This window comes from Tachyglossus aculeatus (genome assembly GCF_015852505.1).
Source record: "Tachyglossus aculeatus isolate mTacAcu1 chromosome 12 unlocalized genomic scaffold, mTacAcu1.pri SUPER_6_unloc_1, whole genome shotgun sequence".
NCBI classification, from domain to species: Eukaryota; Metazoa; Chordata; class Mammalia; order Monotremata; family Tachyglossidae; genus Tachyglossus; species Tachyglossus aculeatus.
The window spans coordinates 16907848-16922933 of NW_024044828.1; the positions used below are offsets into that span (position 1 = coordinate 16907848).

The 15086-nt window shown below is 48.4% G+C and overlaps 2 protein-coding genes across 2 annotated transcripts; both read right to left on the bottom strand.

The window, feature by feature from the left end:
* Positions 1-8335: 8335 nt before the first annotated feature.
* LOC119920835 (olfactory receptor 10G3-like) lies at positions 8336-9278 on the bottom strand. Its single transcript, XM_038741057.1, is given in 2 exon segments — positions 8336-9121; positions 9123-9278. Coding segments are annotated over 2 exon segments (942 nt in total).
* Positions 9279-13603: 4325 nt separating this feature from the next.
* On the bottom strand, positions 13604-14545 carry LOC119921120 (olfactory receptor 10G3-like). Its single transcript, XM_038741479.1, has one exon. The coding sequence runs from the start codon at positions 14543-14545 to the stop codon at positions 13604-13606; it is 942 nt and encodes a 313-aa protein (XP_038597407.1).
* Between the last annotated feature and the right edge of the window lie 541 nt (positions 14546-15086).

Sequence of the window (15086 nt, forward strand, 5' to 3'; positions counted from 1 at the left end):
CGCTCAATAAATACGATTGATGATGATGATGATGATGACTCCCAGGCCTGTGCCCCAACCCCATGCAGCAGACAAATGGCAGCAAACCTCGTGACTCCTTTTAGACTGTGAGCCTACTGTTGGGTAGGGACTGTCTCTAGATGTTGCCAACTTGTACTTCCCAAGCGCTTAGTACAGTGCTCTGCACACAGTGAGCGCTCAATAAATACGACTGATGATGATGATGATGACTCCCAGACCCGTGCCAAAACCCCATGCAGCAGACAAATGGCAGCAAACCTCGTGACTCCCAGGCCCGTGCCCCAACCCCATGCAGCAGACAAATGGCAGCACCCTGTGACTCCTTTTGGACTGTGAGCCTACTGTTGGGTAGGGACTGTCTCTAGATGTTGCCAACTTGTACTTCCCAAGCGCTTAGTACAGTGCTCTGCACACAGTAAGCGCTCAATAAATACGATTGATGATGATGATGATGACTCCCAGCCCAGTGCCCTAACCCCATGCAGCAGACGAATGGCAGCAAACTTTGTGACTCCCAGGCCCCTGCCCCAACCCCATGCAGCAGACAAATGGCTGCACCTTGTGACTCCTTTTGGACTGTGAGCCTACTGTTGAGTAGGGACTGTCTCTAGATGTTGCCAACTTGTACTTCCCAAGCGCTTAGTACAGTGCTCTGCACACAGTAAGCGCTCAGTAAATACGATTGCTGATGATGATGATGACTCCCAGGCCCGTGTCCAAACCCCATGCAGCGGACAAATGGCAGCACCTTGTGACTCGTTTTGGACTGTGAGCCTACTGTTACGTAGGGACTGTATATGTTGCCAACTTGTACTTCCCAAGCGCTTAGTACAGTGCTCTGCACACAGTAAGCGCTCAATAAATACGATTGATGATGATGATGACTCCCAGGCCTGTGCCCCAACCCCATGCAGCAGACAAATGGCAGCAAACCTTGTGACTCTCAGGCTCCTGCCCCAACTCCATGCAGCAGATGAATGGCAACAAACCTTGTGACTCCTTTTAGACTGTGAGCCTACTGTTGGGTAGGGACTGTCTCTATATGTTGCCAACTTGTACTTCCCAAGCGCTTAGTACAGTGCTCTGCACACAGTGAGCGCTCAATAAATACAACTGATGATGATGATGATGACTCCCAGACCCGTGCCCCAACCCCATGCACCAGACAAATGGCAGCAAACCTGGTGACTCTCAGGCCCCTGCCCCAACCCCATGCACCAGACAAATGGCAGCAAACCTTGTGACTCCTTTTAGACTGTGAGCCTACTGTTGGATAGGGACTGTCTCTAGATGTTGCCAACAAGTACTTCCCAAGCGCTTAGTACAGTGCTCTGCACACAGTGAGCGCTCAATAAATACGACTGATGATGATGATGATGACTCCCAGACCCGTGCCCCAACCCCAGGCAGCAGACAAATGCCTGCACCTTTTGACTCCTTTTCGACTGTGAGCCTACTGTTGGGTAGGGACTGTCTCTAGATGTTGCCAACTTGTACTTCCCAAGCGCTTAGTACAGTGCTCTGCACACAGTAAGCGCTCAATAAATACGATTGATTATGATGATGATGACTCCCAGGCCCTTGCTTCAACCCCATGCAGCAGACAAATGCCTGCACCTTTTGACTCCTTTTCGACTGTGAGCCTACTGTTGGGTAGGGACTGTCTCTAGATGTTGCCAACTTGTACTTCCCAAGCGCTTAGTACAGTGCTCTGCACACAGTAAGCGCTCAATAAATACGATTGATGATGATGATGATGATGACTCCCAGGCCCGTGCCCCAACCCCATGCAGCAGACAAATGGCAGCAAACCTCGTGACTCCTTTTAGACTGTGAGCCTACTGTTGGGTAGGGACTGTCTCTAGATGTTGCCAACAAGTACTTCCCAAGCGCTTAGTACAGTGCTCTGCACACAGTGAGCGCTCAATAAATACGACTGATGATGATGATGATGACTCCCAGACCCGTGCCCCAACCCCATGCAGCAGACAAATGGCAGCAAACCTTGTGACTCTCAGGCCCCTGCCCCAACCCCATGCACCAGACAAATGGCAGCAAACCTTGTGACTCCTTTCAGACTGTGAGCCTACTGTTGGGTAGGGACTGTCTCTAGATGTTGCCAACTTGTACTTCCCAAGCGCTTAGTACAGTGCTCTGCACACAGTAAGCGCTCAATAAATACGATTGATGATGATGATGATGATGCTGACTTACGGTGCCTTAGTGTCTGTGGTCTATCCCCATAAGAACAGGGAAGCGCCACTTTTCTAAGAGAATCTCTTTTTTGTTGGCATCTCAACAATTTTCTGCATTTTTGTGGCATTAAACTTACCATCATTCTCTGGAAGGTGGCCAGAAATCAAGACCTAAAGAGATATCAATCAATCAGTGGTATTTATTGAGCACTTATTTTGTGCAGAGCACTGTTATTTTATGGTACTTGTTAAGTGTTTACCATGTGTCAAACACTGTTCTAAGCACTGGAGTAGATATCCATTCATTCAGTCAGTCGTATTGAGCACTTACTTTGTGCAGAACACTGTACTAAGCACTTGGGAAGTACAAATCGGCAACATATAGGGACGGCCCCTACCCAACAACGGGCTCACTGTCTAGATTTAAGACGGTGAGCCCGTTATGGGCGGGATTGTCTCTGTTGCCGAATTGTACTTTCCAAGCACTTAGTACAGTGCTCTGCACACAGTAAGTGCTCAATAAATATGACTGGATGAAACTTAATCAGGGCAGATACTGATCCTGTCTCACATGAGGTTGACAGTCAAGTCGGAGGGAGACCACTTGAATCTCACTTGAATTGAATCTCCATTTTGCAAGCTGAGGAAACTGAGGTGCAGAAAAGTGAACTGACTTGCCCAAGGTCACCCAGGAGGCAAGTGGTGGAGCGGGGATTAGAACCCAGATCCTCTGGCGCCCAAACCTGTGAGCTTCCCACTGCTCTAAGCACTTGGGAAAGTACAGTACGATAGCATTGGTAGACACAAGGAGTTTACAGTCTTTAGAGGGAAATGGAAATGAAAATAAATGACACAGAAGGAAATTTTTTAAGATAGTGAGTGACCCACCCCCTAAAAAACAAATAGAGCTGCCTCAGCACTTTTTTGTGAGTGGTGTTTATATGCATGTTAAACTGAATTTTCAGTTGTTTATTATACTTTCACTGCTTGTAAATATTTTTATAACTTCCCAGTTGGAGGGAAAGCTCCCCGTGGGCAGACAGCGGGTTTCATGCTCTCTTGTAATCTCCCCAGCACTTAGTAGTAGTAATAGCATTTAATTCCCAAGGCTAAAAGATGTGGGGAATGGTGAATCTTTCAGTCTACATGTCTCCCAGAGAGAGTTTGGAGGTCCTTGAGGTGATGATGACCAACGGCAATCTTCATTCAGTGACCTGAAAGGTTTTGTTTTTTGTTTTTGTATTTGTTAAGCATTTACTATATGCAAAGCGTTGGGGTGGTTACAAGCAAATCGGATTAGATGCAAACCCTGTCCCACAAGGGGCTCACAGTCTTAATCCCCATTTTACAGGTGAGGGAATTGAGGCCCATAGAAGTGAAGTGACTCACCCAAGGTCACACAGCAGACAAACGGCAGAGCCGGGACCATCTGAATCCTAGGTCCGTGCTCTATCCACCTCACCCTGCTGCTTTTCCTTGGTTCACTCTAGACAGTAAACTCCTTGTGGGCAGGGAACTTGTCTACCAAATCTGTTGCATTGTACTCTCCCAAGCACTTAGTACTGTGCACACAGTAAGTGCTCAATAAGTACCACTGATTGATTGATTGACTGATTTGCTAGTGTTCTGAGGCTGGTGCCTTCCTTGCCCACAAAGAACTCACAGTCTAGAGGGAACAGGTATTTAGCCCCCATTTTATAGAAGAGGAAACTGAAGCACAGAGAAGTTAAGTGATTTGTCCCAGGTCACACAGCAGGCAAAGGGAAATTGTCCTGACTTCAAAAGGTCTCAGGGAATAAGGTCGATAAAGATGACTTTGTTCCAGCTAAAATCTTTCCAAAACAGCCAGGAAGACTAAACGCTTGGTACAGTGCTCTGCACACAGTAAGCACTCAATACATACGATTGAATGAATAAAAGGGAGAGAAACCAGCCTGGCATAAATATGGTAAATTTAAATAAATTAAACAAATAAATTTAAATAAATTGAATAAATTTAAATAAAAATAAATACAGTAAGTACGATTGAATGAATGTGGCATCAGCAGCAGCAACAGTGTCACAGCCAGTAAATGGCCGAGTGGGTAGAGCATGGGTTTGGGAGGTCATGGGTTCTAATCCCAGCTCTGCCATGTGTCTGCCGTGTGACTTTGGGCAAGTCACTTCTCTGTGCCTCAGTTCCCTCATCCGTAAAATGGGGATTAAGACTGTGAGCCCTAAGTGGGACAGGGACTGTGTCCAACCCAATTATCTTGTAAGAATAATAATACTGATGGTATTTGTTAAGCACTTACTATGTGCCAGGCACTGTTCTAAGCGCTGGTATCGATACAAGGTTGCCCCATGTGGGGCTCACAGTCTTAATCCCCATTTTACAGTTACTGAGGCACAGAGAAGTGACTTGCCAGAAGTCACACAGCTGACAAGTGTAGAGCCAGGATTCGAGCCCATGACTGGCTCTTTCCACTAAGCCACACTGCTTCTCTGTCCTACCCCAGCGCATAGAACAGTGCCTGGCACATAGTAAGCGCTTAACAAAGATCATTATTATTATTATTATTATTATTATTATTACCGTAATTGGCAGCAGGAAACCCTAGCTAATTTGTAAGAGTTGGGCCCCGGGATGCGGCTTTGTTTGTTTCAGTGGAAAGTTCCCTCCTTTTGGCGCAAATCGAAGAGCAATGGGACATCTCCCCCTGGAGTCGAAGGTAACTCAATGTCTCAGAGTGAGATCCCTCTTGCTCCTTCCGATAGCACAGTGGTATTTATTGAGCGCTTACTGGGTGCCGAGCACTGTACTAAACCCTTGGGAGAGTACAATGCAGCAGAGTTGGCAGACTCCCGCAAACACTTATCTCAGTGCTCGGCACCCAGTAAGGGCTCAGTAATAATAATAATGATGGTATTTGCTAAGCGTTTACTATGTGCCAAGCACTGTTCTAAGCGCTGGGGTAGATACAAGGTAATCAGTTTGTCCCACGTGGCCCTCACAGTCTTCATCCCCATTTTCCAGATGAGGGAACTGAGGCCCAGAGAAGCTTGCCCAAGGTCACCCAGCAGACAAGTGGCGGAGGGGGGGATTAGAACCCACATCCTCTGACTGCCAAGCCCGTGCTGTTTCCACTAAGCCACGCTGCTTCTCTTCTCAATAAATACGATTGATTGATTGATTGATTAGGGTCGCATATTTGAGAGCCTATATCACACTCCCCCAAGCACTTAGAACAGTGCTCTTCACACGGATAGTGCCCAGTAAATTCCATTGATGGATTCATTCATTCAATCGTATTTATTGAGCACTTACTGTGTGCAGAGCACTGTACTAAGCGCTTGGGAAGTACAAGTTGGCAACATGTAGAAACGGTCCCTACCCAACAACGGGCTCACATTCTAGAAGGGGGAGATTAAGGTCGATGAGGGCAGGAAGCATGTTTGTTATATTGCACTCTCCCAAGCGCTTAGTACAGAGCTCTGCCTACGGTAAGTGCTCCGTAAATATGATTGATTGATTGATAGAGGGGGCCAGCTTGGTCTTTGAATTGACATTCCACACGCCCAAGTACAAGCGGGCACTTGTGGAAAATCACCTGTGGAATCCGCCTCTTTCCAAGTGGATTTAGCTTCAGTTTTCCATCTTGGAGCACGGGACTTTCTTGACCTCACAGGGAGGGAGAGCAGAAGTGACTCTTCCAGACTGTGAGCCCGCTGTTGGGCAGGGATTATCTCTATTTGTTGCCGAATTGTACAGTGCTCTGCACACAGTAAGCACTCAATAAATACGATTGAATGAATGAAATTGTACTTTCCAAGTGCTTAGTACAGTGCTCTGCGCACAATAAGCGCTCAATAAATACGATTGAATGAATGAATGCAAGTGAAGTCCCAGTTCAATCTGCTATTACTGGTGGTGCTTTATCCACCGGACTTTTGTGTTTTCAGAGGCACTGACCTGCTTAGATGATGTTTTGGGTTGAGGCTCAGATTGGAGCTGCGGGAAAAGTTTCCACATGGTCTCCTTACTGGGGGTTGGGCCCTTCAAGTTGATATCTCAGAAATCTTTGTGGAGCTTTTAGGATGGAAATCTCCTTATTGTTCTGAGAGGAGATAAGAAGGAAAAAAAGCGGGGAAGTGTTGTGGTGTCGGTGGTGGAGGGGAAGGTAGGAATGATTTCGGGGGGGGAGAGTTTTAAGACAAGATCTTAGATGCTAAACCTCAGGAGGGACGGGGATAATCAATCAATCAATTTAATTTATTGAACGCTTACTGTGTGCAGAGCACTGAACAAAGCGCTTAGGAGAGTACAATGGAATAGAGTTTGTAGATATATAGATCTATATATCTAGATATATATATATAATATAGATAGATATATAGATCTATATCTAGATCTATAGATCTATATATAATATAGATAGACTATTATATAGAAATATATCTATATAATATATATCTATATATATATCTATAGATATATCTATCTATCTATATATAATATAGATATATAATATAGATAGATAGATCTATCTATCTATCTATCTATATATAGATATGAGTCACTTCTGCTCTCCCTCCCTGTGAGGTCAAGAAAGTGCTTCAAGATGGAAAACTGAAGCTAAATCCACTTGGAAAGAGGCTGATTCCACAGGTGATATATAGATATATATATATACCCTCAAGGAGCTTACAGTCTAGAGGGGGAGACTGACATTAATATGTAAAATGGGGATTAAGACTGTGAGCCCAATGTGGGACAGAGACTGTGTCCAACCCGATTTGTATTTGTATTCTCTCGTTCCCCCCCGCACCCAGCGTGCCTGGCACATAGTAAGGGCTTAACAAATAACACAATTATTAATCACTCATTATTATATACTGAGCACTTACTATGTGCAGAGCACTCTACTAAGCATTTGGGAGAGTATAGGAGCAGTTCTGAGTATTGATGAGTTGTGTGTGTGTAAATGACCCTTTAACTCTTGCTCAGCTGGCCTCTTTCTATGTACTTTCAGACCCTGGGAGAGGAAAATGGGACTAGTTCCTTCACTTCTGTGGCCCTCAGTTACCTCATCTGTAAAATGGGGATTAAGATTGTGAGCCCCATGTAGCACAGGGACTGAATCCAACCTGATTACCTTGTATCTACCCTAGGGCTTAATATAGTGCCTGGCACATGGTAAGCGCCCAACGAATACCACAGTAAGGAGGGCCAGGGGGAAACGGCAGAGCAGAGAGGAGGGTCGGAGGAGTTTGGACTGAGCTAGGACCTTTCCTTAGGTAAACACTGATTGCTTTGGAAAGGCTGGATGGTCTGGATGGGAATTGCAGAGGAATGGGCTAGGAATTATTTTATTAATTAATAACAACTGGGGTGTTAGTTAAGCACTAATTGTATGGGATAAAGACAGTACACCAGATCAATATTTTTAAAACTTATTTGTTAAGCACTTATTATGTGCCAGGCACTGTACTAAGTGCTGATCAATTACATTCTGAAGCATCCTCCTCCCATCTGTACATCATTTCACCCTTTTCCCTCTCCTCCTCCCCATCCACCTGGTCCTACCTCCTTCCCCTCCCCACAGCACCTGAATATATGTTTGTACAGCTTTATTACTCTATTTATTTTACTTGTACATATTTACTCTTCTATTTATTTTGTTAATGATGTGCATTTAGCTTTGTTCTGACGACTTGACACCTGTCCTCATGTTTTATTTTGTTGTCTGTCTCAGTTCCCTCATCTGTAAAATGGGGATGAAGACTGTGAGCCCCCCGTGGGACAACCTGATCACCTTTGTAACCTCCCCAGCGCTTAGAACAGTGCTTTGCATATAGTAAGCACTTAATAAATGCCGTTATTATTATTATTATTATTATTAACCACTAGGACCAGTCAAGATAATCACAAGGGACATAGCCCCTGTTGCAAACAGGGCTCATCACGGATCCCGATTTTCAGATGGGGGGACAGAGGTCCAGAGGGGGTAAGCGACTTGCCTAAGGTCACCCAGGCAGAAGTAGAACCCGGGTCTCCCGGCTCCCAGTACCGAGCTCCTCCCAGGAGACCACAGCGCAGTTTTTGGACTGTGAAAGAGCGATGGCAGGGGTAGAACCGATCAGAACCCATTCCTGCCCCCCAGTTCTGCCATCATCCTCTTCAGGGCCCGCTTCACCTCCTGATTCCTCAGAGTGTAGATCAGTGGGTTGAGGAGAGGGGTGATGGCGGTGGGGAACAGGGCGGCCGCCCCTCCGAGCGGGCTGTTGGCGTCAGGCTGCAGGTAGATGAAGGCGCAGGGCACGTAGTACATGGTCACCAAGGTCATGTGGGAGCCGCAGGTGGAGAAGGCCCGGCGCCTCCCGGACGCGGTGCGGATGGCCAGGACGGCCCGGATGATGCGGGCGTACGAGAGCAGGATCAGCAGGAAGCAACTGGAAGCCACCGCCCCGACGTCCATCAGCGTCACCAGCTCGTTGGCCGCGGTGTCGGCGCACGCCAGCTTCAGCACGGCGGGGATGTCACAAAGGAAGTGGTCCACCTTGTTGGGGCCGCAGTAGGGCAGGTGGAAGGTCAGCGAGGCCTGGATGGCCCCGTGGACGGAGCCGGCCGCCCAGGGGCCCGCCGCCAGCCCGGAGCAGGCCCGGCGGGTCATGACCGCCGGGTACCGCAGTGGGTGACAGATGGCCAGGTACCTGTCATATGCCATGATGGTGTAGAGGAAGCACTGCGTGCTGCCCAGGAAGTGGTAACCGTAGAGCTGGGCCACGCAGCCCGCGTACGAGATGGGCCGCACCGTGGCCGTGAAGGTCGTCAGCATCCGAGGGACGATGAGGGTGGAGATGCTCATGTCGATGACCGACAGCACCCCCAGGAAGATGTACATGGGACGGGCCCTCAGCTGGGGGGGTGCCCGAAACGACGAGAAGGATGAGCAGGTTTCCCAACTGGGTCAGGGTGTAGGTGGCCAGGAAGAATAGGAAGAGGAAGACCCTCAGCTTTGGAGGGTGAGGCAGCCCCGCGAGGATGAACTCCGTCAACAGAGTGCCATTGGCTCTCTCCATCCCTGGTGCTCTCCCTTGAAGAAAAACTAAAGAGGAGACAGAGTCATGGAGGGCGGGGGTGTTGGAGTTGAGAGAGAAATAGAAAAAAGAACCTACGGTTCTGCTTCTTCCTAGGGTGGGCTGACAACAAGGAGAAAGAAAGCAGCGTGGCCTAGTGGAAAGAGCACGGGCCTGGGAATCAGAAGACCTGGGTTCTAATCCCAGCTCTGCCAAATACTGGCTCGGTGACTTTAGGCTAATCACTTCACTTCTCTGTGCCACAGTTCTCTTCCTTCTTAGACTGTGAGTGCCATGCAGGAAAGGGACTGTGTCCAACCTAACTCACTTGTATCTACCCCGGTGCTCAGAGCAGTGTTTGACACATAGTAAGGGCTTAACAAATACCCTAAAACAAGCGGAAGTCATAACAGATAAGTCTGAATTCTCAAGTTTCTGTCCTCCCTCCCTCTGCCACGTTTCAGACACGTCTCCCTCCCTCCATACATTTGCATCCCCTTCTCCGAGTTGGCGTCAGTGGAAGCAAGGTGTCTGCAGTGCTGAAGAGCAGGCATACACCTACCGGTAGTACAGTAACAATTGTGGTCTTTTGTTCAACCCTTATTATGTGCCAATATAGATTCAATATAAGCTGATTGTCAGACACAATCTCTGTCCCACGTGGGGCTCGCAGTCTGGGGAAGAGGGAGAACAGGTATCGAATCCCCTTTTTACAGATGAGGAAACTGAAGCTCAGAGCAGTAAGGGGACTTGTCCAAGGTCACACAAACAGGCAATTGATGGAGGTGGGATTAGAACTGATGCCTTCTGATTCCCAGGCCCACACCTCTTCCACTGGCCACACCCGCTTCTCTCCATTAATCATCATCAATCCCAATGTTTAAAAGTGATTTTCATTATTTGAAACCCAGGATAATTAGAAGATAATCTCCTTTAATTTCATTTTTAGCAAAGCGAAACCTTGGGTTAGTTAGTTACTTTCTTCCCTTTCTTTTTTCACACCAGAGACCATAAAACTCCTCCTTAAAAGAGCAGTCACCTTCTTGGACTAAACAGGAAGGCAGGGAAGGAGCTCTAGTCCAATCAATTGATCATTCAATAAATCAATGGTATTTTCTGAATGGTTACTGTGTGCAGATCACTTTACTAAAACCTTAGGAGAATACAATAGAGTTGGTAGACCCATTCTCTACCCACTGGAGTTTATAGTCTTCAAGGAAAGACTGACATTAACATAAATAGATAAATTACAGATCTGTACATAAGTGCTGCTGGGCTGAATGTGGGGTGAATTCCAAGTGCCCAAAAAATCCAGATCCAAGTACAAATTACATCTCAACAATTCCAGGGGTGAAGCCATGTGAATGAGAAGCAGCATGGTCTAGTGAGAAGCGGCGTGGCCTAGAGGAAATGCAGGGCTTAGGAGTCAGAGGACCTGGGTTCTAATCCCTGCTCTGCCACTTGTCTGGTGTGAGACCTTGGGCAAATGATTTCACTTTTCTGTGCCTCAGGTAGCTCAACTGTAAAATGGGGATTGAGACTGTGATTGACCCCAGTGATTAGTACTGTGCAGGAACATAATAAGTGTTTAACAGATACCATTAAAAAAATGAAACTAGAACAGTAGAAGGAAGGAGAGACTGATAGGAGAGATAAGTGGGAAGAGGAACCTGTGGGGTGAGGAAACCAGAGGGATGGGGATAGGTCAAGCAGGGAAAACCTTCCTCAGAACTGAGAGTCTATATCAGGGTTTCCGGGCTAGAAACTTACAGTAGCATCAACTGGATTTCCAGGTGAGTTCAGGAACGTTTTCCTGTTTCCTCAGCACGTCTCCCGCCCCTTGGACAAAACCCTTCGGGTAAGCTGGGACAAATGGTCACGGGAAGCCCTTGAGTTCCAGGTCTGGGACTCAGCTCCAGGCTCTGGAGTCTATCAGTAGTGGCTCGTCAAAATCGCAGCCCAGAGAAGAGAGGTTCCATTACGTACCACACCTGAGGAGGAATTCTGATTGGCTCTGAGACCTACGGGAACCATTCCTTTAGGGAGAGGCAGGGAGGGAGTGAGTCATTGGGAGAGAGGGTGGGAGATGGAATTCAGATTATCCAAAGTCCCCCACCTGGCTAGCTAGTCGTGAGTTCCGGTTGCCTCCTGGCTTGACTATAGTTGAGCCATCAAGGGAGAAAGTTGGCCTATTGGAGCAGTGTTCCAAGATCCTCCCTTGCTCAAATTTCCCACATTGTCAAGGGAGCCAATTAGAATTGGAGGCCAATCTAGGATTAGGGAATTCTGGGTTGTTCCCCTTGATTGGCGTGGAGGATTGGCTAGAGCTAAGGGAGTTCTGGAGAAATTGACTGGAGGGAATGGTTGGGTCCTAACTCAAGCACTTAGTACAGTGCTCTACACACAGTAAGCACTCAATAAATATGATCGATTGATTGATTGATTGATTGATTTGGCTCCAGTCTGGGTGGTCATGTGATGGAGGAATCCGGGGGAAAGAGCGGGCCAAACAGGGTGGCCCCGATCCCGCAGGAGGGCAAAGGTCGGAGTGAGCCGCAAGCAGAGCAGACCGGGCCGAATCAGGGCAGACGGATGATGAAGCAGCGTGGCCTAGTGGATAGAGCATTGTCCTGGGAGTCAGAAGGTCATGGGTTCTAATCCCGGCTCCACCACCTGTCTGCTGTGTGACCTTAGGCAAGTCACTTCACTTCTCTGGGCCTCAGTTGCCTCATCTGTAAAATGGGGATTGAATTTGTAAGCCCCTTGTAGGACAGCGACTGAATCCAGCCTGATTGCCTTGTATCTACCGTAGGGCTTAATACAGTGCCTGGCACATAGTAAGTGCCCAAAAAATACCAAGATAAGGAGGGCCAGGGGGAAAAGGCAGAGCAGAGAGGAGGGTCGGGGGAGTTTGGACTGAGCTAGGACCTTTCCTTAGGTATACACTGATTGCTTTGGGAAGGCTGGATTGTCTGGATGGGAATAGCAGGGGAATGGGCTAGGGCTGATTCCACTAATTAATAATCACCAGGGTGTTTGCTAAGCACTAATTATATACCGGCACTGGGGTAGATACAATACATCAGATCAATATTTTTTTAAACATATTTGTTAAGCACTTACTATGCGCCAGGGATTGTACTAAGTGCTGATCAATTACATTCTGAAGCATCCTCCTCCCATTTGTCCGTCATTTCAGTGTCTGTGTCCCCCTCTAGATTGTAAGCTCCTCCCATTTGTACATCATTTCAGTGTCGTGTCCCCCTCTAGATTGTAAGCTCCTTGCAGTCAAGGATAGTATCTATTAAACTGAACCGTACTCTCCCAAGTGCTCAGTAGAATGCCCGTCACATGGTAGATGCTCAGTAAATACTACTGGCTGACTGACAATCAATCATTCAGTGGTATTTATTGAACGCTTACTGGGTACAGAGCACACTGTACTGAGCTCTTGGGAGAGTGCCATACGGCAGAGTTGGTAGTCCAGTTCCCTGCCCACCAGAAGCTTACGGTCTAGAGGACAAGAATGGTTTTGGTCTCTGAGTGTAGAGTTTGGTCTGAATTTATTGTCTGGGATAGGCAAGAAAAGCAACTTCAATCAACGGTATTTATTAAGTGCTTACTGTGTGCAGAGCACTGCGCTAAGTGCTTGAGAGAATACAATACACAGAGTCGGTAGGCCCGACTTGAATCTTCAGTTTCTGAACAGAACAAAAGCAGAAATTCTAGTAGGAGCAATGCTATTTATTGAGCACCTACTGGGTATAATGCACTGTCCTGAGAGCTTGGGAAGTGCAACAAGAAGCCCAAGATGCCAACATTAGAACCCATGTCCTTTGGACTCCCGTGCCTGTGCTCTGTCCACTAGGCTACATAAATAAGGTTGAAAGAAGAAAAAGCAACGGTTCGTGCAGTTTGGTTTTAGGCTCAGAGTTGCTCTGTGCTAATTTGCGGATCTACCGGTTGCTTCTTTATGTCTAGTGTTTCAATAATTATGGGATTTGCTAAGTACTTAATCTGTGCCGAGCACTAGGGTAAGTACATTCCAGTCAGTGATAATGTTGTCCACTATGTGCTTACTATGTGCCAACCACTTGGACCGGTCAAGATAATCACATGGGACATAGCCCCTGTTGCAAACAGGGCTCATCACTGATCCCGATTTTACAGATGGGGAGACTGAGGTCCAGAGGGGGTAAGCGACCGGCCCAAGGTCACCCAGCCAGAAGTAGAACCCGGGTGTCCCGGGTCCCAAGCCCAAGCTTCTCCCATGCAGACCACAGCGCAGTTCTTGGACGGTGAACGAGCGATGGCAGGGGCAGAACCGATCAGATCCCATTCTTGCTCCCCAGTTCTGCCATCATCCTCTTCAGGGCCCGCTTCACCTCCTGATTCCTCAGAGTGTAGATCAGTGGGTTGAGGAGAGGGGTGATGGCGGTGGGGAACAGGGCGGCCGCCCCTCCGAGCGGGCTGTTGGTGTCAGGCTGCAGGTAGATGAAGGCGCAGGGCACGTAGTACACAGTCACCAAGGTCATGTGGGAGCCGCAGGTGGAGAAGGCCCGGTGCCTCCCGGAGGCAGTGCGGATGGCCAGGATGGCCTGGATGATGCGGGCATACGAGAGTAGGATCAGCAGGAAGCAACTGGAAGCCACCGCCCCGACGTCCATCAGCGTCACCAGCTCGTTGGCCGCGGTGTCGGCGCATGCCAGCTTCAGCACAGCGGGGATGTCACAAAAGAAGTGGTCCACCTTGTTGGGGCCGCAGTAGGGCAGGCGGAAGGTCAGCGAGGCCTGGATGGCCCCGTGGACGGAGCCGGCCGCCCAGGCACCCGCCACCAGCCCGGAGCAGGCCCGGCGGGTCATCACTGCCGGGTAGCGCAGTGGGCGACAGATGGCCAGGTATCTGTCGTACGCCATGATGGTGTAGAGGAAGCACTGCGTGCTGCCCAGGAAGTGGTAACCGTAGAGCTGGGCCACGCAGCCCGCGTACGAGATGGGCCGCACCGTGGCCGTGAAGGTCGTCAGCATCCGAGGGACGATGACGGTGGAGATGCCCATGTCGATGACCGACAGCACCCCCAGGAAGATGTACATGGGACGGGCCCTCAGCTTGGGGGTGCCCGAAACGACGAGAAGGATGAGCAGGTTTCCCAACTGGGTCAGGGTGTAGGTGGCCAGGAAGAATAGGAAGAGGAAGACCCTCAGCTTTGGAGGGTGAGGCAGCCCCGCGAGGATGAACTCTGTCAACAGAGTGCCGTTGGCTCTCTCCATCCCTGGTGTTCTCCCCTGAGGAAAAACTAAAGAGGAGACGGAGTCATGGAGGCCTGGGGTTGGAGTTGAAAGAGAAATAGAAAAAGGAACCTACAGTTCTACTTCTTCCTAAGGTGAGCAGACGACAGGAGGAAGAAGGCAGCGGGACCTAGTGGAAAGAGCACGGGCATGGGAGTCTGAATACATGGGTTCTAATAATAACGATGGTATTTGTTAAGCACTTACTATGTGCCAAGCACTGTTCTAAGTGCTGGGGGAGATACTACGTAGTCAGGTTGTTCCACCTCGGGGCTCATGGTCTTCACCCCCATTTTACAGATGAGGTAACTGAGGCACAGAGAAGTGAAGTGACTTGCCCAAAGTCACACAGCTGACAAGTTGCGGAGCCAGGATTAGAACCCACCACCTATGACTCTCAACCCCTGCTGTTGCCACTAAGCCACACTGCTTCTAATCTCGGCTCTGTTTAATACTGATTGGGTGACTTCTGGCAAATCACTTCACTTCTCCTCCTGTTTAGACTGTGAGTGCCATGCGGGAA